This window comes from Protopterus annectens, chromosome 13.part0 (genome assembly GCF_019279795.1).
Source record: "Protopterus annectens isolate FY-2018-M chromosome 13.part0, PAN1.0, whole genome shotgun sequence".
NCBI lineage: Eukaryota > Metazoa > Chordata > Ceratodontiformes > Protopteridae > Protopterus > Protopterus annectens.
The window spans coordinates 39,585,036-39,609,682 of NC_056747.1; the positions used below are offsets into that span (position 1 = coordinate 39,585,036).

Here is a 24,647-nt window from a genome sequence, read left to right on the forward strand (position 1 = left end):
AGACTGTGTGTGTGTGAGTGAATGTGTGCATGAATACAAAAGAGACTGTGTGTGTGTGAGTGAATGTGTGCATGAATACAAAAGAGACTGTGTGTGTGTGTGTGTGTGTGTGTGTGTGTGTGTGTGTGTGTGTGTGTGAGTGAATGCATGCATGAATACAAAAGAGACTGTGTGTGTGTGTGTGTGTGAATGCGTGCATGAATACAAAAGAGACTGTGTGTGTGTGTGTGTGTGAATGCGTGCAAGAATACAAAAGGGACTGTGTGTGTGTGTGTGTGTGTGTGTGTGTGTGTGTGTGTGTGAATGCGTGCATGAATACAAAAGAGACTGTGTGTGTGTGTGTGTGTGAGTGAATGCATGCATGAATACAAAAGAGAGTGTGTGTGTGTGTGTGTGTGTGTGTGTGTGTGTGTGTGTGTGTGTGTGTGTGTGTGTGAGTGAATGCGTGCATGAATACAAAAGAGACTGTGTGTGTGTGTGTGTGTGTGAGTGAATGCGTGCATGAATACAAAAGAGACTGTGTGTGTGTGTGTGTGTGTGTGTGTGTGTGTGTGTGTGTGTGTGTGTGTGTGAGAGAGTGAATGCGTGCATGAATACAAAAGAGACTGTGTGTGTGTGTGTGTGTGAGTGAATGCGTGCATGAATACAAGAGACTGTGTGTGTGTGTGTGTGTGAATGCGTGCATGAATACAAAAGAGACTGTGTGTGTGTGTGTGTGTGTGTGTGAGTGAATGCGTGCATGAATACAAAAGAGACTGTGTGTGTGTGTGTGTGTGTGAGTGAATGTGTGCATGAATACAAAAGAGACTGTGTGTGTGTGTGTGTGTGTGTGTGTGTGTGTGTGAGTGAATGCGTGCATGAATACAAAAGAGACTGTGTGTGTGTGTGTGTGTGTGTGTGTGTGTGTGTGTGTGTGTGTGTGTGTGAGTGAATGCGTGCATGAATACAAAAGAGAGTGTGTGTGTGTGTGTGTGTGTGTGTGTGTGTGTGTGAGTGAATGCGTGCACGAATACAAAAGAGACTGTGTGTGAGTGTGTGTGAGTGAATGCGTGCACGAATACAAAAGAGACTGTGTGTGTGTGTGTGTGTGTGTGTGTGAGTGAATGCGTGCATGAATACAAAAGAGACTGTGTGTGTGTGTGTGTGTGTGAGTGAATGCGTGCACGAATACAAAAGAGACTGTGTGAGTGTGTGTGTGTGTGAGTCAATGCGTGCATGAATACAAAAGAGACTGTGTGTGTGTGTGTGTGTGTGTGTGAGTGCATGAATACAAAAGAGACTGTGTGTGTGTGTGTGTGTGTTTGTGAATGCATGCATGAATACAAAAGAGACTGTGTGTGAGTGTGTGTGAGTGAATGCGTGCATGAATACAAAAGAGACTGTGTGTGTGTGTGTGTGTGTGTGTGTGTGTGTGTGTGTGTGTGAATGCATGCATTTGATATCATATTGAAGTGTCTCATTCACCACAGTTACTTAGTATGCATGTATATTGACAACTATTTATGCCATAGTTGGACTAGGATATATAACAGGAATTTATCCATAACAGTACAGTTGACTTGGGTCAATGACAAGTGATCATATTTATAACAGCTTAATGTAAGTGTAGGAGGGAATAACACCTTTATTTTTATTTTTATCTTGTGTATGAACTATATGTGTTGTAATCGTTTTATGTGTGTAAAACCACCGCTTGAAAATTGTACTGATTTTGATTTTCTTTCCCTATCAGAATCATGGCTCAAGCCACACTTTAAAGACTCAGAACTTACTCCACCTAACTACAGTATTATCAGACATGATAGAACTCATAAAAAAGGAGGAGGTGTACGTCTCCTCTTCCCCTCGTCCCTCTCAGTCACCCCCTACTCTAAACCTGTCCCCAATTTTGGAAAAGCTGAATTACTTTTAACCCTTCTTCAAGTAAACAAACAAAAATCCATCTGCATAGCCACTCTTTACATCCCTCCTGGGGATAATATCCCTGTCCTAGAAGACATTCTCTCCTGGCTCTCATCCAATATCACAAATGAAACTATAATCCTTGGAGATGTTAACATTAACTGGGAAAAGATACAATCCCCATCCAACTCCATCAATATAAATCTTTATAACTTCACACAACTTATTAACTCCCCAACCAGACCCTCCAAAGACCTCATATCTGGCAGCACCTTAGACTGGATTCTAGTTTCCCACCCACACTACTACTCCAAGAGTGGTACCCTTCCTGATCCACTTGGAGACCCATCTCCCCACATTTGCCCTTCGCCTTCCCTTCTTCCTTCAACTATCCCACTCCTACATCACTACTCGCCTCTTAAAAGACTTTAACCACAATGCTTTCTCCGACACTCTAAAAAGCACCAAATGGAATCCATTAAGAACTCTATCCCTTGATAACGCAGTTACTTACTTCAATACAACCTTCCTAGGCTTGCTTAACTCCTTTGCTCCATTAAGAACTAAACACACAAAAAGTAAATCCATCCCTTGGCTAACTAGGAACACCCTAATTACGATGCGAAATCGTGATAAAGCCTGGAACCACTATCACAAAAACAAAAACTTCCATTTCCTTTAATGAATACAAAATACTTCGCAACAAAGCAAAAAAACTCATTAACACTGACTGCAAAGCTTATTTTTCCACTCTCCAAAATAAACACAACAATAACCCCAAGAAATTCTGGGATGGTATCTCTTCCCTTCTAAACCCAGGTAGAAAAGAAAACCCATGCCCTGACCCAAATGCCTCAGACTCAGATCTAGCTACCCAATTTAACTCATTCTTTATTGACTCCATCTCTAAATTAACATCATCCTTTACCACAAAACTACCAGCCCCCCAGCAACTTCCTCAGAACCCTTTCTCTCAAAACTTCAATACCCCCCAATGTCCTCACTTCACCGCAAACCCTATTCCCATCTCTGCTCTAAAAAAACTTCTTCAAAAACTAAAACCATGTTCTAATGCTCCTGATGAAAAACTCTTTCTTCCTAAAAACTGCTGCAGAAGCCATAGCCTACCCTATCAGCATCCTAATAAATCAATCTATTTTTGAATGCCATGTTCCCCAGATTTGGAAAAAGGCCTACATTATTCCACTCCACAAAGGTGGCAATAATAATGACATCTCCAACTTCCGTCCCATCGCTATCCTATCCCCCATCTCTAAAATTCTCGAAAAATGCTTCCACCTACAACTCCTACCCTACCTCATCAATAATAACCTACTAACTTCCACTCAGCATGGATTCCATCCTGGCCATAGTACTACCACAGCTCTCCTGTCCTTCCTTGAAACTGTAAACAAGGCCCGTGACTCTGGTCTCATCGTTTCCTCCCTCCTCTTAGACCTCTCTAAAGCATTCGACACCATCTCTCATAACCTTCTTACTAAGCTCTCTAAACTACACTTATCCCACTCCTCTATTAACTGGTTCACCAGCTACTTATCAGATAGGCAACAAGCAGTCAAGTGGAAAAAAGCAATTTCCCCTTTCCAATTCACACCCACTGGTGTACCCCAAGGCTCAATTCTAGGACCCCTTCTATTTAACATCTTCATCAATGACTTCCACCAGGCCATCCCTCACTCTAATCTTGTTCAATACGCAGACGATTCAGCAGTAATCTGCTCTTCCTCCTGCTCATCTACACTAATGAAACTTACCCAAGAAGCATTCTCTGCTACAGAACTATGGATGCTTCAGAACCATTTAGCACTAAATGCTAATAAGACTAAACTGATGTTATTTTCCCCCTCCAGAAGCATTACCCTAGATAAACACTCTTTCCTTATTACCAGTAAAGATAACACTTCTCTTGAAACTGTCTCTACTGCCAAACTCTTAGGTATCCTAATTGATGACCAACTAAAGTTTGACAACCATTTGCAGGCAAATATAAAAAAAACTCACAAAAAATTAGGCATGCTTTACCGCCATTACCAATTTATCTCTCCCCCCACCAGGCTCACTCTTGTTAACACTTACCTAACCTCATCCCTACTATATGGAGCCTCTATCCTTACAAACCTGCACTCCTCCCTCAAATCTAAACTCTCCTCCTGCTACTATAAGATTGCAAAATTCGCAACTGGCCACAGATCCAACACCCATAACTGTACCTCCGTACACCAACTGAAATGGCTGGAACTCCCCAATTATCTAATCTATACACAACTCATCCAAGCACATAAACTTATATTTAACGCCTCTCTCTGCCCCTCCCTCATCTCAACCTTTAAAATGCATCTTCCTAACAGATGCCTACGATCCAACCAACAAAATCTAATTGAACTGCATAAACCCTCCCACCCACCTGGCAAACATCTCCTTTCCTTCTGCCTCGCACGCCACTGGAACTTCCCTCCCACCTCTCATCCGTACCACCAGTAGCCTCTCTGTCTTTAAATCTCTTCTCCACTCTCACCTAACATCACTGTGGGAATGCTCTTGCTCTCATCCTGCATAATATCTCTATCTATAATCTCTCCCTACCTCAAACACTTCTGTTGACACCTTCTTAGTAACTGTCTCTCTTTATTCCTCCTTAAAACATTTATATTGGAGTACTTTGCACTACCTTTTTCAACTGAACAAACTCGATTATTAACACCGTGATTCTTTTTCTACCCTGACATTGACTATTCCTAAATTGGAATACTTTTCTACTCTGACACTTAACATTGTGATATTGCATCTACCCTGCTATTGATCTTTGCTACAACTCTAATACTTTATCTACTCTGACATTTTATTTTCTAAATGCTCTTAACCTCTATCAGCATCTAGTAGATTCACAGTTATGTCTTCTTAGTACTCTGTGTAACTTAGAATTTTTTTTTAATATATATATTTTTTTTTGTAACACTGTAATTATAACTAGTTGTATCTTTGGTGCTTTTCACCCCAGGACTCCATTGAAAACGGGCTCCTCAAGGCCCAATGGACCACCCTGGTAAATAAACTGCAAATAAATAAATATTGTCAGTTCACAGTTGGACTAGGTTGCTACATGTACTACGAGGGCAACCCAGTGTTGAAATCTTTGGCAAAGGCAATATGTGCTAAGGAGTTTCAAAAGTTTTATTGCCAGATATCATGTGACAAATAATAATACATCTTTGTATATTCTTTAACAAGAACTACAAGCCTTTTCAGCATTGCATTTTGAATATAAAGTATATATTGTGTTCACAAATATATATGTGCCAAGCATAATACAGATATACTGATAGACACATATATAGACAAGTGTGGATGTCCGGGTTCATGAGCAAGGTTTTTTTCTAAGTGATGTTCTTTGACCAATATATATTATAGTTTAACTGTTGAAAAATATTTATATATGTTTTATTGACACCTAGGTTCTCAGTGCAGTCCCTGTTGAACTATTACTAATGTGGACATATTGATTGAAACAGATTTGGTCTCTAGTTGGTCAAAATTCATAAATACATTGGAAAAATGGATTTGGAGCAACTACTAATGGGATTATGTGCTGATCAACATATTGGGGTGTTTGGTATGAATAACATGTCAAGCAGTAATCAGAGTAGCTCAAATATTAACATTAACAATGGCTGTGAAATGGCCTTCAACCAATTCAACAAGGATCTTAAAAACGTACGTGCCAATATATGGCACCTCAGACTTTTTAAGGCATATATTAATAAGGATATCACACCAAGAGGACTTAGAGTTAAGTTACAGCCTTTGGTCAGTAGGTCGGAGGACAGGCTGACCAAAGAATGGAACCAAGCTCTCCAACAATCATCAATGACTTTTGTCAAAATCCTTGCATCCTATTATGAGAGAATGGTGGACATTTGTTTAATGGAAGTAAAAGCTTCATGTGAAGAATGTAATGAATCACAACCAACATATGCCACTTTGGTTAGTAAATTATCCAAAGATCTGGCTAATTTTGACCAACTAATTAAAGACAGGAAAATACGTAAGTTCAATAGGGACTGTACTGATTACCAAAGGGGCCGTCCTTTTGATACATTAAAAACTGTGAGATTCTATGATTTTGGTCAAAAAACACCAGGAAACAAACCCAAGAAAAGGCCTAGGTCTATTCTAAAATCCTCTGACAAGACTTTAGCTAGTACCTCAGGGGATGACTCATCCTGCACAGACAATGACTGTAATAACTATCGAGAATCACCCAGAAGCAAAAAAATTAGAAGTTATGTACTCACCATAACGTTCCATCTGAGTAGGTGACTTCATTCGGATGCAACCTGTGGGTATCGGATCCGACCTCGGATCCGAGCCGGCAATTCAAAAGCTTAGGCTCCGAGCTCCTAGCTCCTCCCTCTTACCCATAACCCCTTGCCACGCCCTGACTGACCTCAGATTGAGTTTGCCTCAAATACTGACCACAGTAAAAAGCATAATTACTCTCTATAAAGGTCAGGGGATGGAGAAGGATGCATCGAATGAAGTCACCTACTCAGATGGAACGTTATGGTGAGTACATAACTTCTAAATCTAGTAGGAAGACTTCATTCGTCTGCAACCTGTGGGACAGAGTCCCTAGCTACCTGAATCTTGGGCGGCCATCATGGAAGGATGTTCCGGAGCACCGCTGAGCCAAAGGATGCTCTTCCTCTAGAAACAACATCCACCTTGTAATGAGAAATAAAAGTATGAGGCGAGGCCCAAGTAGCTGCCGCAGATATCATCCAATAAACACGGGACTTAAAGGCGGCTGACGTAGAAACTGCCCTAGTAGAATGAGCCGTAACCCTCTTAGGAGCAGGTCTGCCTGAAGTGTCATATGCCTGCAATATGCAATTAGCAATCCATTTAGACAGAGTGACTTTAGACACTGCTTTACCCAGAGCAAATTTAGCAAAGGAAACGAACAGCTGATCTGATTTCCTGTGGCCAGCTGTCCTGTTAATATAAAAACGTAATTGTCTATGAACATCCAATGAATGCAATTTGTATTCCCCTTTGTTTGAATATTTGGGAAAAAAAACAGGCAAATTGATTGACTGGTTAATATTGGATTCAGAAGAGACCTTTGGAAGAAAAGATGGATTGGTCCTGAGGCACACCCTATCAGGGAAGAAAGAAAGGTAAGGCGGTTTGACACAAAGAGCCTGAAGCTCAGACACCCTTCTGGCTGAAGTGATAGCTACCAGAAAGACAGTCTTCCAGGAAAGGAATTTTAAATCAGCAGAAGCTGCAGGCTCGAAGGGAGGAGCAGTAAGGGCCTGCAGGACTAAAGACAAATCCCAAGGCGGTACAACCTCCTTGACTGGAGGCCTTAATAAAAAAACTCCCTTGAGAAAAGATTTGCATAATTTCGCTGTCATAAGGGGAGCTGTGTCCTGTCCAATGTGATAATGCGATATAGCCGCCAATTGTACTTTAATCGTGGATGAACTGGCCCCTTGATGAAAGAGGTCTGTTAGAAAGTCTAGCACCGCAGAGATAGGTGCTGAAAAGGATCCACCATTCTCTGCCCTGCCCATATAGAGAACCTCTTCCATTTACTCCGATAAACCTGTCTGGTAGAAGGTTTATGGGCAGCCACCAAAATTGCTTTGACCGGTGAAGAGATACCGAGTCCTAATTAAGGTTGGAATTGAGCAGCCAAGCTGTCAACTTCAGGGTCCGCAGGTTGGGAACTGGCATTCCCAGAGGGTGAGAGATGAGATCCGAATTGGATCCAGAATCCATGGTGGATTGATTTTGTGAGACCATACGAAGGGGAACCAAGGTTGTCGAGGCCAGAATGGGGCAATGAGAATCATTCTGCTCCCCAAACTGTTGGCTTTCTGCAGAAACCTCTGCATCAGAGGAAGTGGAGGGTAGGCATAAAGGAGACCGGGAGGCCAAGCATGCACCAGAGCATCCTCGAACTCCCTGGTGGGGAAGTAGAGCGAAGAAATTGTCGCATTTATTTGAGGGAGAAGCAAAGGATCGCAACAGGGTTGCCCCCAAACGGCAAAAATCTTCTTCGCTACTTGAAGGTTTAGGGACCACTCGTGTGGAGAAAGGATGGTGCGACTGAGCTTGTCCGCAAGGATGTTGGACTTTCCCGGAATGTGCGTTGCTATCAGAAAGCGTTTGGTGGAAATTGCCCATTCCCAAACTCTCATGGCCTCTCGACAAAGGGATAAGACCGGTTCCTCCCTGCTTGTTGATATACCAGACTACGGACATGTTGTCTGTCTGAATCGCAATAGTCCCTGTAGGAAGAACGTGGTGAAGTGCTTGCAACGCTAGGAGCACCGCCCTCATTTCCAGGACATTTATATGCAATGATGTCTCTGTGGGATTCCACGTGCCTTGGACAATCTTTCCCGCAGAATGCCCCACCCGAGGCAAGAAGCGTCCGTGGTCACTGTGGCTCGGGAAATGCAGCGCAAAAGGGTCTCTACCAGGGGCTCCGGAGAAAGAAGCCACCACAGAAGGGAGTCCCTGCACGCTCTGCTGACCGCAATCGGAGCGTTTAGAGATGAACAAAGAGGAGACCACTGAACTTGAAGGGTCCATTGAAGAACCCGCATGCGTAGGCGAGCATGAAGTAGAAGCGGGATAGCTGCCGCCATAGAACCTAGGGCCCTCAGGACCGCTGCAGTTGGTGACGGTTGAAGGATTGCTGTCACATGACACCTCAGGCTGACGATACGGTCCGGGGTGAGGAAGGCTCGCATTGATCTGGTGTCTAGTCTTCCTCCTATGAAATCTATAATTTGAGTTGGATTCAGGAAAGATTTCTCCCAGTTGATCGTTATGCCCAGCCTTGGTGCTAGTTGAAGGAAGTAATCCCTGGCTGAGCACAGAAGATGCCTTGATGATGCCGTCAGGAGCCAGTCGTCCAGGTACGGAAAGACCTGTAATCCCTGGAGCCTCAGGTGGGCCGCTACCACCGCTAACACCTTGGTAAACACCCTGGGGCTGAGGTGAGACCAAAGGGAGGACCCTGAACTGATAGTGACTGGCTCCCAGCCGGAAGCGAAGAAACCTCCTGGACCGTCTGTCCATCCGAATGTGGTAGTACGCATCCTTGAGGTCTATGGAACACATCCAGTCGTTCTCCCTCAATAGGGGGAGTATAGATTGCAGGGTGACCATCCGGAACTTTTGCTTGGTTACTGACAGGTTCAACAGGGAAAGGTCTAAAATTGGTCTTAAGTCCTCCGTCTTCTTTGGCACCAAAAGAACCTGGAGTAAAACCCTAATCCGGCTTGATCTGGGGACGCTGGATGGCTCTTTTTCTAGCAGCTGCTCGATTTGAGCTGCCGCCTTGATCGGGTGGAACATCTGGGAGGCTGCGAGATTTGGGAATCTTGATTAGGGGTATTGAATATCCTCTGGATATGAGTCAAGCACCCAACTGTCTGTTGTTATGGACTCCCAAGAAGTCAGGTGCATCGAAACCGCCCGACTGCCTCCAGAGACGGACAGCCGGGCAACCCTTCAGGGCTGCTGCGTGGGTCTCTCAGAGAAAGGTTCTCTGGACCCAAAATTGCCAGGAGCCCCTGCCTCTGGCACGACGACCTCCCGTCCTCCTCTGCCACGGAAGGACTGGTTATCCTGAGCAGGTTGGGACTGCTGCGACTTCGGAACCACATCTTCTTCTGTCCCTTTTGGTTCTTAGAGAAGGACCTCTGGGGAGCTGAGAAGCGGACTCGACGGCAGACAGCGTCTTCCGTCCTTTTCGCTCTGGACAAGTGTCTCGCGAACAGTCTTGCCAAATAAGGCAGAACCATCGAAGGGCCATTCGCGAAGGTCGCCTTAAAGGGCTCAGCAAAATCACAATGGCGGAGCCAGGCCTGTCGCCTCATGACAAGGCCTGCTCCGCTGGCTCTAGCGGCTCCCTCAGTAGCATGAGACAGCAGCCGCATAGATGTATTGGATACAGATCTGAGAGTGGCCATTCGGTGGAATAAACCTGCTTATCCTCACTCGAGATGGACTCGGGAGATGCAGCGTACTCTTTAATCAGATCTCGCTGCATCCTAATGACATGCCATGTAGTTCAGCGCCTCAAGGAGAAGGTCGCTGAACTAAACACTCGCTTCCCAATTCGATCCATCGAACGGGACTCCTTGCCCGGAGGATGGACGGAGGGACTCTCCTGGGCCAATTCCTCTTCGTGGCTGCAGCCATCATCATGGCATCTACTGGGGACCCTTACTCCAGTGGGTGCGGTCTGATGGAGGAGAAAGAATGCGATCCGGGCGTTGGGATAGGCTCAATGGTGTCCGGATCCTTCCACGCCCTGATAGATATAAGATCTACCAGGGGTCAGCAGGAGGGACACCCAAGAGGTAGAAGGGCCCTCGAATGCCTCCAAGAACACAGACTCGTCGAAGAAGCCTTGGGGCAGACCACCCCCTGATCCTTAACATCTCCATGATGTCTCCAAATGAGACGTCCTCAGGGGTGACCTAGGGAGCCTTCTCCTTCATCCAAGTCCGTGTCTTCAGTGACGGACTCAGGGGAGTCCATGTGCCTCCTCTTGCACTTGCGCTTCGAGGTACATCATCGGGGCTGTCCGAGGAGTACTCTTCAGCAGATGGATGTTCCAAGGGAACCACTTGGGACATCGAGGCGGGCTGTCCCTGGGACCGGCTGGTGGGGCCTGGCCCAACTGCAATGGAGTGCGGGATGGAGCCGTGGCAGGGACCGGGGTCCGGATGTCCTCGACAGTGCCCTTTCCATAACGCTGAAAGCCGAGGGGAGCCAGCTTCTCTAAGCCCGAGAGCCGACCCCACTGGATCCGGCGACGGATCGGAGTCGGAGCGAAACCGCCGGATCCGAGACCAGTGTGCTCCGACCTGGACGGAGCCGAAGACACACCAGCTCCCTCGGATCCGAGGCTCGCCTCGGCTCCGAGGTCGGGTCCGGCAAGCACTCAAGGGATGGGACGGATCCGAGGTGCGCCGACCAATCGGATCCGACCCACCCCCGGATCCAAATCTGCACGGCGCCAGCTCCGAACCTGTGGTATGGGTCGGAGAAGGAGCTACGGGGCGAAGGGTCAAGCCCCTCCCGGTTGGGGGGCTAGGAGCACTCCATTTGCATTTGGGCCTGGATGAATTTCCTCATCATCCGTCCATATCAGCTTCGCTCATCGAAAAGTCGATCTGGAGGAGGCCACGAAGCGGACCTAGAGAACCGTCTCGTGACCTCCTGGAAGGGCTAGCCTCCTCCTCCTCGGGTCCAGGAGAGAACCGAGGGAGTGGAGCCGAGGAGGAGGAAAGCTAGAAGGCACAGGGAAGCCCGCTTAGATGGAGGAGCCGAGCTGGAAGCTTGCTCTCCTCTTGTGGTGCTTCTCCTGTGCCTCTCCTTCTGTCTCTCCCTACTAGAATCCTTCCCCTCCGGCATTTTAAGGGAGGTTGAGTCCCAGCCGGAGGGAGAACTGACAGCAACAAGTTGCTGACTGGAGGGCAGAGGCAAGCAGTATCTGGGGTAAAAGACCCGCCAGCACTAACTTCGACCTCCGTTCCCTTAAAGCCGAGGTTGAACCCTGCACAAATGGTACAACCAGAAGACAGGTGTTCAACCCCAAGATGACCTGAGTGTGGCCATCTGCTGGGGACAGCTTATGGCCACACTGTACATTTCGAAAAGACAGCCTTAGGGGCTTCAGACATGACACCTAAGGCCTAAACACACACAGACACACACAAAACTACTAAAACCCGAGAAATTTAACTAAAGAGGAGGAAAGCCTTAACCACACACAACACTAACTATTTTTAAACAAAAACTCAGAATTTCAACAATTTTCCTGTCAGAAAAACCACTTATCTGAAAAACCACGCTAGGAGCTCAAGAATTCCGTTGCTTCTTGAAAAGCGGCAAACGAAATCTGAGGTCAGTCAGGGCGTGGCAAGGGGTTATGGGTAAGAGGGAGGAGCTAGGAGCTCGGAGCCTAAGCTTTTGAATTGCCGGCTCGGATCCGAGGTCGGATCCGATACCCACAGGTTGCAGACGAATGAAGTCTTCCTACTTCAGATCTAATGTTCAGTACCCTTTAGACATACAAACAAGCGACAAGGGGGTCGCAAGCACAAATATAGGAATAAGATCCAATTCCATGGAAGGGCTGTTACAAACAATGTTGAATTGACGGAATTTGAGTTTCATAATGTTTTGAACCTTTCTAATCTTCAACTGACAGATGTACAAACTAAACTACTTAATAAAGGACTTGGTTTTATTCCTAGTTGTTTTATTAATGAACATAGCATTGTTAAGGATGTTTTGTCTTTCTGTCTTAACCTGAATTTGAAATTATTCTTTTCAGACAACACCTCCCAAAGATCACTTGATTTCAAATTTTTGAAATCAGACTTTCAACTGCCCATGAACAAACATGTCTCTATTTTCCAACAATCTGTTCTCAGGGATTTACATTTTCATCATAATGAATCATACATTTTGGGCCAGAATATGTCACCCATGGAAAAGGCAGCCTTGGAAGAATTAAAGCATAATTGCGACATTGCCATTCTACCTGCAGACAAGGGTGGTGCCGTGGTGGTTATGAACATTGGGAAATACCTTGAAGACACTTAGCTGATACTAGATGTTATATGCAAATGTACACTGACCCAACTGGGGTTTTTAAAAAAGAAATATACTCTTTTCTGAAACTAGCTGAGGATGAGGGTATCATAACAAAAAATACTGTTAAACATCTTACTGTAAAAGACCCACAGAAACAAATCTTGTATCTTCTCCCAAAAATACATAAGTCCATTTCAAAACCCCCAGGTAGACCCATTGTATCAGGGATAGGGTCCTTGACGGAACCACTATCAGCATTTCTAACACAGTATCTCAAACCCCTTTTAACATCAGTTATGGCCCGACTACAGGACACCATGCACTTTTTACAAATTTTGGAGGATACACAGCTAGAACCAGACTGGCTAATGTGCACGTTGGATGTTAAATCTTTATACGCAAGTATTCCACACTGGGCGGGATTACAATCTCTGCAATACTGGCTTGAGAGAACAAACTTATATCCTCCGGGCTTCAACACCTTACTTGTCTGCATGGCGGAACATGTATTAAACAAAAATGTCTTTTATTTCCATGGAGAATGCTTTTGGCAGCTACAAGGGACAGCAATGGGAGCTTCCTTTGCACCCATTTATGCTGACTTATTCATGGCCTATTTTGTAGAATGTATGATATATGACAAATCACACAATATTTACATGGTGGAAATCGATATCTGGCGACGATATTTGGATGATTGCTGGATGGTGTGGAAGACGGATGAAGCATATCTAAAGGAATTTATGGAGTACCTGAATGGTAACATTTGGGGTATTGAGTTTACGGTTACATGCAACAGGAGTACCATAGATTTTTTGGATGTTACTGTTTACCATAACGCAGATGATACTCTAAGTACCAAAACATTTAGAAAATACCCTCAATACAATACCTTGTTACACGCCTCCAGTATGCACCCGAACCACACCATCCGCAACATCCCTAAGTCTCAATCTATGTGTATCAGACGCATTTGTTCATCTCATGATGAATTTGAACATGCTAGACTTGATTTATACCATAGATTTCAGGACAGAGGATATAGAGACATAGATATATATCAAGCTAGTTCATGGAGCAAAACCATAGACAGGAGAACATTGTTACAATACAAAAAATCAGAGCATGCTCATCAGGATTCTATCTTGAGATTTGTCACCACATATGGCAGGAACCAACCTATTGTCAGGGATATACTTAATTGCAACTGGAAAATTCTTTTGGCTAATGACACTTTAAGGTCAATACTAGGCCCTCAATGTCAAATGTCATACAGAAGAGGCAAGAATTTGGGAGGGCTATTTTCACATTACAAAAACAGAGAAGAGGGAGGTGCAATATATCATCAGACCACTATCAGTGGTGATAAACTAATTGGTACTTTTCCATGTGGTCACTGCTGCTCCTGTTTACAAGTTAGTACACTAAAAGAATTCACCAGTGCCAACATCAATCGGGTATTTAAAACCAGGGTGTTTGGTAATTGCAGCAGTACATGGGTTATTTACTTAGCTACCTGCCAATGTAAAGCTTTTTATGTTGGTCAAATCTCTAGGTCTCTTAGAATAAGGATGACAGAACATTGTAGTGACATAAGGAACAAAAAAGAAACAAATGCTTTATACAGACACACGATACAACATCCCAATGCCCAGTTTATGTTCATGATCATTGACAAAATTCAGGGAGATAGGAACAACCAACAGGGTTGGCACACCATTTTAAACCACAAGGAACAATATTGGATAACCAACCTTGGATGTTTATTCCCCCCAGGTCTGAATGACCGTCTATGAGTTTCACTGAACACTGGAGGATTTCATAATCATGGTTACAACAACAAACATTCATATAGATCAAGAATTAGTACGAATCATTCAATGGTGGTTAGGCCTACCAACGCTCATATTATACTCTATATAGCATGATAAAAAATTGATCAGGATACGAATATGTATATGCATGGTTTGGTATTCGTATCTGGTATGTTGGCGTTAAACAATGAGTATTGTACAATTACAATGTTGAACTTGTATTATCTACAAGCATATTATTTCAATTTATTATAATCTATAATATAGCTGAGAATGAGGCCACTATACTCTTTTTGTCTTATTTTGTAATATATTATATGATCAGTACTTGGTTCATTATTATTCAGTTCTTTTGAACTTGTGGTTATCACCCTTCAAAATATATATATATACTAGTGGTATATATTTTCTGCTTTTTTACACTAGGATATGCATTCACAAATAGTGACTATGGTATTGGTCTATTACCTTGTAATATGTATGTCATATAATGACTTACTTCTAGAGCTTTGATTTTTATCTTTAAAAATATGACTTAATATCTACACCTCTGGCATTTTTGTGTCACTGGTCATATGCTTTAATCAAGAATGGAACATGCACTTTGTTACTCCAGCCACTGGGTGGTGCTGTAATATTGCTTCCAGGTAATCAGAGACTAGTATAAATGCAGGCTGCTTCATTTCATTCAAAAAAACTTTATTGTATTCATTGATAAAGGCTGAATAGCCGAAACCGGTCTGGATTTGAAGGAATTATAAATAAATAATCATTATTTCTTCATTACTGCGTGTTCACTATCGTTTTTTGCTAGTCGTTGGTGGTTTACAATGAATACAAAAGAGACTGTGTGTGTGTGTGTGTGTGTGTGTGTGTGTGTGTGTGTGTGTGTGTGTGTGTGTGTGTGTGTGAATGCGTGCATGAATACAAAAGAGACTGTGTGTGTGTGTGTGTGTGTGTGTGTGTGAATGCGTGCATGAATACAAAAGAGACTGTGTGTGTGTGTGTGTGTGTGTGTGTGTCACAGGGGGAGAGAGTAAGAGTGAGAGTGATCCCTGGGAGCAGTAAGGAGATCTGTGCAAGTCTGAACCATACCACTGGACACATACCTCTCACCATCTTAGATCAAGAAATCTGGACAAAGCCAAAAATAGTGGGGGTACAAAGGCACAAAATAGGGATACTTAAGTACTGCTCTCACAAACTTAGAAAGTTGATAGAAATGCAGGTTTTGCATTAGCATGAATTTTCTGAAGGATATGAAGTATGAAACTCAACTGTCATTATTTTCTGACTTCAACCTCAATGATTTACCAGTGATTTGCCAGAAAACAACAATTTTATGAGAAAAAGACCAAAAATATGAGGCACAAATATGGAAATTTTGTAAAAATCTATATAGTTGAAAGGCATGCTGGACAGAGCCAAATAATAGGGACAAATTTTAAATATTGCTCTTAAAGTTAATAAGGTTGCCATTAGGCTTGCTTACGGAACAAACCAAAAGCCACACAGGGTAGACAGAGTGCACGGATTATACCAAATCAGTCCATATTGTAAAAAGTGATCCAGCACAAGGAGAAGTAAAAATAAAGGCTTTATTGTGGCAACTCCATATAGAATAACACGCAAACCGGTTTCGGATGAAAATTCAAGCCTTCTTCAGTGCAACAAAGATTCCAAAGGCTTGCTTACCCCTCAACCATAGTAGATCAGTGTTATGCTGTTAATCAGAATGTACACTTTTTTTTGGTAACTGTCTTTTTAATTGTACTTTTCAGCTTTTCTCCCCAGGTCTCCTAGTCCAGTCGGGCAGCCTCGTTAAACAAATGTCAAATAAATAAATGAAATATGCACTTTATGTGTGCAGGGGGGGGGGGTGTCTTGGGAAAACCTGGATTCAGCAAGGGAGCCGAGAATTGAAAGTCTGGGAACCACTGCACTAGACTATGTATATACTTTTAGGTTTTTTTTTTACACCATGTACTAATCTTTATCTAACATGTATCATTTGGAGTTTTTCTCCCTGGCTTTCACTGAAAAGGGGACCCTGTGCCAAGTCAGACCTGGTCAACAAATGCAATAAATAAATATAAATAAACAAATAACCACGACAGCAGGAATCAGGGGCTTAACTAAGATGTATACCTTTTAAGCAAATTAAAGGAACAGAAACTGTAATACAACTGTAAGGACCCTAATACTACAATAACAGTACTAAAACTGTTTACATTTTTGTCAAAGTACTGAGGTGGAGCACTTAGCTGTACATATCCGCATCCATTTGCAAAGGCAGCAAACAAGACTTGAGATAAATTGGTATAGGTGCATTATGGGAGGGAAACTTCTTAAGGGGTTCGAAACTGGAGCACTGATGTTGCAGGATCGGATAAGACAACAGCTCCAAAGACCCATATCTTTGATCAAACAGACTGAATGAATAGGATGTCCAAGATAGACTTGAGGTCTTTATTAACATGTGCCCAAATACCATCTTCTTACGGCAGCCCAGGACACCTGCTAATCTGGCTACTGTTAACACCTGCTGACAATTCAAGCCATCAGTACTGGACATAATAATTAAGGTTCAAAACACTAATATGCGTTGCTCTAAATATTATTTGCTGTGCATATGCTAAAACTCCAGCTCCTACAAAAAGAATCCCCAGACTTCAAAAATGGAGAAACTATATTTGCAAAACTCCTCAAATCACTACAAGCATCTAAACTTACTTGGGATTTATATACCCCCCCAGGTGACAACCTGCTCACCCTAGGGTCAATACTTCACTGGGCCTCCCACTCCCCTCCACAAGAAACTATACTGCTAGGCAATGTCAACATCGACTGGAACTCTATCCACTCTCCAACACCCACCAACCAAATTAACCTATATAAAACTTCACCCAACTCATGCAATCACCCACACATATTGATATGTCCACAAAAAGGGAACCCATATTAGACTGGATCCTCACAAACCAGCAACACTTCCCAACTCTCTCTGTGACCACAATCCCACTTTTATCTTTAGACACAAACTTAAATCTAATAACTCCCCCTCCCTGCTTCAAACCCGTTCCCACAAATATTTCCCTACAGATCAATTCTTGGAAGCCTTAAAATCCTGTAAAACACAAAATAGCAAGAGTTCTGGATAAAGACAGGCTCTAATAAAAAGCAAGCCAACAGTACAAAAATAGAGCCTTGTCCACCACAGCTGAATATAAACATTTTATTAAAACAATAAAACGTAAGCGCCTTCATAGTCTCTATGACTGGTTCCTCAGACAGCATTAAACTGAATTACATATTTTATACACTTAAAAATCAATCAGCCATTAATTGATAGCAGTTAAGGCATTTCAAGTGTCCCTCTCACTTTGCTGACAAGATTCCATAGAAACATCCAACATTTAATTTATCAAAACCTCATTAAAAATTTTTTTTACAACTTTTAAAAAAAGGGCATGTATCAACATTTATCTACACATTTTAAAGTGCTGTATATATGTAAATTAATGTCTGAGTGCTCTGGCTTTGAGGAATGGTTTCAGTGATGCTGCTTCATTTATGCCTGGTAATGTGTCCGCAGTGAGTTTAATATCGTCTCTATTGTGTTCTGATATACGCTCCTTAAGCATTCTATTTGTCTTCCCTATGTAAAAAAACATACATTTTACACAGAAACTGAAGTACACAACATTCTTAGTTAGACAGTCAGCATAACATTTTGCTTGAATTACTGACGGACTGCTGTGTGTAAAAGTGGTGCAAGAGTGTATGAATTTACATGCTGCACAATTTCTGCATATGTAAGTTCCTAACCTTGAAGACGCAATAGGCGGCCAAGCTATCTGTGTTTTATAACATAGATGTTGTTTAAGACACAACAGAGATATCATTAATAGAAAGGAGAACAGTGCATTCGCCAAGCATGGTGAGGCAGAAGGGAGAGACCACACTTTGAAATTTTTTGTTCTAGAGGTTATCAGAGAAGGGATAAGAGGGGGTGATGCAAAGAACAGGAACGAAGCAGCTGAGCAAAGGTGGATCATTAAATTCAATGCAGTCACATTACCAGGCATAAATGAAGCAGCATCAATGAAACCATTCCTCAAAACCGGAGCACTCGGACATTAATTACATATATACAGCACTTTAAAATGTGTAGGTAAGTGTTGATACATGTTCTTTTTTTTTAAAGATTTTTAAAAAAATTTTTATGAGGTTTTGATAAATTAAATGTTGGATGTTTTTATGGAATCTTATCAGCAAAGTGAGAGGGACACTTGAAATGCCTTAACTGCTATCAATTAATGGCTGATTGATTTTTAAGTGTATAAAAGATGTAATTCAGTTTAATGCTGTCTGAGGAAGCAGTCATAGAGACTGTGAAAGCGCTTATCTTTTGTTGTTTTAATAAAGTGTTTATATTCAGCCGTGGTGGACAAGGCTCTATTTATTTTTGTACTGTTGGCTTAAAATCCTGTAACTGGTCTCCCATCAAAATCCTCCCTCTAGACAAGGTAGCTGAATACTTTAAATCCACATTTCTAAACATCCTCAACCACTTAGCCCCAATCAGAAAAGTTAGGATATGTAGTAACCCTTGCCCCCTGGCTACAGAAAACCACAAGGGCCTTAGTTAAAGACAGGGATAAAGCTTGGAAAACCTGGCACCAATATGAAACATCCACAACTAGACAAGCCTTTCTCAAACTTAGAAAAAAGGCAAAAAAACAAATTAAAACTGACAAACAAAATCACTACATTTCCCTACAAATGAAACAGTACCTACCCACAAAACTTCTGGGCAGCAGTGAACAATATCCTCCAGCCTGGAAAAAACACTACATCCCCCCCCCCCGCAATATTGAAGGTACAAACGCAGACAGCCTCCAGTTTCAACAACTATTTTACCTCCTCTACACAAATACAAGTCCCACCAACCTCCCACAATCCCCTAAGCCCCCCCAAAAAACACCATCTCCTTCTCACTCAAGCCAGTACCAGTATCAACCCATCCAAAAACCCAAACCAACCACCCTCGCTGCTGACGATCTTCCTGACGAATACTTTCAACTTGCATCCAGGGCCATAGCTTACCCCATTTCATTACTAATTAATAGATCCATTACTGAACACAGTTTCACCCTTGTGGAAAACCTCATTCATCATTTCCCTTCACAACGGTGACCCCTCTATATCTAACTACGGACCCATTGTGATCCTGTTACCCCTATCAAAGATTCTAGAAAGGTGCATTCATCACCATCTCCTCACTCACCTTCTCTCCAACAACCTACTATCCAAAACCCAACATGGCTTCCGCGCATCCCATAGCACCACCACTGCCCTAATTAACTTTACCAACACTATAAACTCATACAGGAACCAAGGCAAACTAGCCTCTGCTACCTTTCTAGACTTATCCAAAGCATTTGATATGGTTTTCCACAATAAACTCAACCTGCCTCTCTGAGCTCAACATCAACACCCCCCTCTGCTCTGGTTCAGTAGTTACCCAAACAACTGCCAACAGTCTGTAAAACAGCTTAACTCCCTATCCCCCCACTCCCTGTCATACTAGGTGTACCGCAAGGTTCGATTTTTGGCCCCCTTCTTTTTAACATCTTTACAAACCAACTTCACTTAGTAACCACTAAAGCTGAAATAGTCCAATATGCTGATGACACAATCCTGATCTGCTCTGCATCCAATATCCAACTTCTCCAACAAAAAGACCAAGAATCCTTCACAGAGATAGAAAATTGGCTAAATAAATCACAATTGATACTAAACCTAAAGAAAACACAACTTAAGCTGTTCTATCCAACAAAGATGAACAACCTCACCTTCTCCATATTTTCATCAAACAAGAGCCTCATCATCCCAGTCCCAGAAGCCAAATTACTAGGACTTACAATTGACCAGCAACTGAAATACAACAAACTTATATCCCCATCTCAAAGTCCACAAAAATGTAGGGGCTCTCTATGACTGCAAAAGGTACCTAACTTCCAAGTCTAGGATTGCTATAGCAATAACCCATCTCTTATCAACATTACTTTATGCACCCCCAGTACTAACAAACATAAATAAAACCAACCTTACACTCTCCACATGCTACAACAAAATTGCCAGGTTCACAACCAATGTCAAATCACACTCCCACCACTGCCAATCCCTACATGCATTACACTGGCTAGAATTTCCCAATCTATTATGATACCACCAACTCAACGTAGCACACCAAATACTATACTATCCTGAGAAAACCCCAGCCCTGACTGGCCTTCTAAATTTCTACAATTCAAATAGACAACTGTGATCAAGTAAAGCTCTGATTGAAAATATCCCATGTAAAAACATCTCTGGGAAATCTCTTCTCCCTCATGAAGTCGCTAAAATATGGAACACCCTGTCTCCTGACCTCAGATTACAAAATTTTACCTCCACTTTCAAAACCCGCTTTAAAGCATACCTTTACACCACCCATTTATGTAAGTGCAATGGCCGTTCCTGAAGCCTCAGCCTACTGTAGGTTTTTATTTCCTTATGCCTCTGGGGTATACTGATACTGTGCTCTACTGATGCTCATTGTAGACATTGTTCTCTCTATGAAAACGCCTTGCACAAATACTGTACCCATGCTAACTCCATGACAGTGCTATGCTCACATACTGGGACCTAAACTTTGTACTTCTAACTTGTTAAACTTTACCCATGCTTACTCCATGACAGTGCTATGCTCACATACTGGGACCTAAACTTTGTACTTCTAACTTGTTAAACTTTACCCATGCTTACTCCATGACAGTGCTATGCTCACATACTGGGACCTAAACTTTGTACTTCTAACTTGTTAAACTTTACCCATGCTTGCTCCATGACAGTGCTATGCTCACATACTGGTACCTAAACTTTGTACTTCTAACTTGTTAAACTTTACCCATGCTTACTCCATGACAGTGCTATGCTCACATACTGGTACCTAAACTTTGTACTTCTAACTTGTTAAACTTTACCCATGCTTACTCCATGACAGTGCTATGCTCACATACTGGGACCTAAACTTTGTACTTCTAACTTGTTAAACTTTTCTATAGCATGTTTCTGTTACCTTTTACACTTTGTAACCTAAAATTGTTACCATAAATTACTCTTTATTCTATAACTGTATGGAGCATTTTCCCCAAGACTCCGGGACTATCTTGGTAAACAAATGTTAAATTAAATAAAGAAATAAATATCTGTGCAACTCTTGCTTATATCTCATGCTTCCTGCTAATATATTAGTACTTGTTGATGACTGGTATTTATTGCTAATGTAACAGACATTGTTGGCTAATTAGCTTTTTCCTAATTATGCATTTCTTTTTATGTTTACTTTGTGTTTTAAAGATGTAATGATGCTCACTGAGCCAGGCCACACCATCTGTCTGGTGAACATATTGTAAGTTAGTAAGTTGCATGCATGCAAACATATTTTATACATAAATAAATGACTAAAGTCATTCTGTTTTAACCAAGCAAGCTTAACATGCTAAAGACCCCACCCTCACCCCACAGTTGCAATAACTCAGAATAGCAGAACAGTCATTCACAGCAAGACAGCAACCATCAGATTTTTCTCTGGGGCCCAAAAGGAAGAGCAAGTGGTAAAAGCAAGCAAAATCTGTAGTAGTACCCCTTAGTGAACTAAATTAACTGGAGATAGAGGTTATTTTCAAGTGGCTCAGGCAATATAAACGGAATACTTAGCAGCTGTACAGTATCATGGAATTACAAATTGTGAAAAATGGAAAAAAATATTTTGTTGTGAATATGGACTAGTGTAACAGTAGTATATGTGTCTAAATGCAACATAATAAAGTGGCAATAGAAAAACAGCGACAAATGTTTAAAAAGTGCAAACTGCGTTATTTACCTGCTGTTCCCTGTTCCAGACTTTGGTTCTGTTTTTTATTCAGATCCTCCAGTTTCCTGCCAGTGCTGCACTCTGAAATGTGACACTTGTCATCTTCATCCTCATCAGCCACTTCATCTTCTCCTTCACTCACCACGTTCTACAAAAGTGTTATTTCACTAGGTCAAATTTACTGCAATATAAAGGTCATTTTGAGGGTATTACAAAATATTTATTATTTACATATTTGTCATTTGTTAACCGGGTTAGTCCAGCTGAGCCAAAGGCCCATTTTCAGAGGAAACCCAAGGAGAAAAGCTCCAAAAAAGGAAAACATATTAACATGCATACATTCGGGGTACAAGAATATTGCATAGTTAAATCATACATTCAAAATTCAAGAAAGCAAAAAAGAAAATTACATACCGATATCATTGCATAGGTTTACAATAACACAGGGTTACATGACAAGTATATACAAAATCAGATGCTGAAAGAGCAACATTTGAGAGTTTAGAAGGGAAAAAAAAAGTGTTGCTATTAATAGAGAGTATAAGTGGTATATAATACTTAAAGCGGTTGTAGGTGCCTTACTGTTACAGCAACAGTATCAGTTTTCAGGGTGGCTTTCGAAATGAAAGAATAGATGTTTTCTATGCACATCTAAAGTATGAAGAATCCACTCTCCCAAATTCTTAGGGTCTGGAAAAATACATGGAGATTAGTGGACTTGTTAGGCATGAACTCTGAAACCACTTTCGACATGAAATCAGAATTATATTGCAAAACAATTTTATCCTTGTGCAAAACAAGATAAGGGTGTTCCACCATGAGAGTCTGCAGCTCAGAAACTCTCACTGCATATGTCAGAGCAATAAGCAAAACAGTCTTCCGCATTAAGAACTTGAGATCAGTGTGAGCTGCTAGTTAAAAGGTGGCAAAGTCTTTTTCTGGAATATAGTAGACATCCCACAAAGAAGGAATTTGCTTGCAAGGGGGCTCCTGTGCAATACTCCTTCCATAAACTGTTTTACCAAAAGAAAGGAAGCGGGGAATCCAGAAGCAGACAAGCAAAGATGGCCTCTAAATGCACCTTAACGGAGGTATAGGTTAAGCCATCCTGAAGTAGCTCACACAAACCTTTCAAGACTAGGGGCATATTAACCTCAGCAGACCCCCTATTCCCATTTAGGCACCACTTAAAAACAGTCAACCATTTATAAACAATATTTTCTAGCTCACAGGTAAATACTAGCCTAGATGCAACTGACGGCCATTACAGGTAAATACTAGCCTAGATGCAATTGAGGGCCATTTAATCCTAGACAATTTTTCTCAAATCAAACCCCTGTACCTTTTATCTGTGAGGTAAGCACCTTAACCATTATACCAACCCCCAACCCTAGTAGCAGGTTTTCTGGCCTCCTTTAACACCTGCTAAACATCCTCATGAAATGTATGCCTAAAGGAAGTCAAAATTGAATCATCCAGTTGTTAATTGAATTTTCTCTAAAATAGGGGTGCACCAGTCACTCCTGAGACTGTCAGCTGATTCAGAGTGTGAGGAATTTGTGGTACTTGCCCTTTACCAATACCTTTAAAAGGGAGAAAAGACTGCCTGGGCCAACAAGGTGTCACCACAATGACCTTTGGCATTTCTCTCTAAACCTTTGCATGCAGGGGAATGAGAATGCGTCTGTCCACAAAGCATGGTTGAAAGGATGTCTGCAACAGAATTTCTCTAGCTGTCTGTTTTGAAAGAAGATGGAACTACGTGAGGTGTTACCCATATCTGGACTTGATCCTGAAACACCACTGTTAAAAGCTTCCATTTGTGTGGGTCTACCTAGTATCTGCTTAGTCTGTCTGCTAGTTAAAGTGTTTACATTACAGACACCAAGTTCAAGGTTAGATTCTCACATGGGGTAATTGGCTAGGCTTAAAATGGCCCACAAAGTCAGTTAGCCTAGTAATAATCTATGGACCAATAAAAGAAAAATACAGCTGGATAAACAGGAGCAATCACAGGAGAAAGTAAAAAAAAATTAAAGGAGAGAGTGGTCAAAATGTACTGGATACTGGTGGGACAAAACAGGCAAGATCAAAAATGCAGAAACAGAAATTAAGAAAGGGAAAACTGACGAGAGGGAGAGAAGACAAGTTTAAGAAACAAAAGAAAGGGTAGGGCAACAGAAGGAAGATACATAATGAAAAGTAAAATCGAATAAATGGTGCAGTTATACAACATATACGCCAGCTGTCGAATAAATGGTGCAGCTATACAACGTATAAGCCAGCTGTCGAATAAATGGTGCAGTTATACAACATATACGCCAGCTGTAGTAAAAATAAAATCGAATAAATGG

General features: G+C 42.0%; 1 protein-coding gene across 2 annotated transcripts in view; it reads right to left on the minus strand.

Moving 5' to 3' along the window:
• Nucleotides 1-24,647, minus strand: part of MPND (MPN domain containing) — a 1,899,579-nt gene that overhangs the window by 1,527,320 nt on the left and 347,612 nt on the right. For both annotated transcript variants that reach the window (XM_044090604.1, XM_044090605.1), the window contains exon 5: nucleotides 22,303-22,441. In XM_044090604.1, the coding sequence (XP_043946539.1) occupies nucleotides 22,303-22,441 (139 nt within the window). The remainder of the gene's footprint in view (nucleotides 1-22,302; nucleotides 22,442-24,647) is intronic.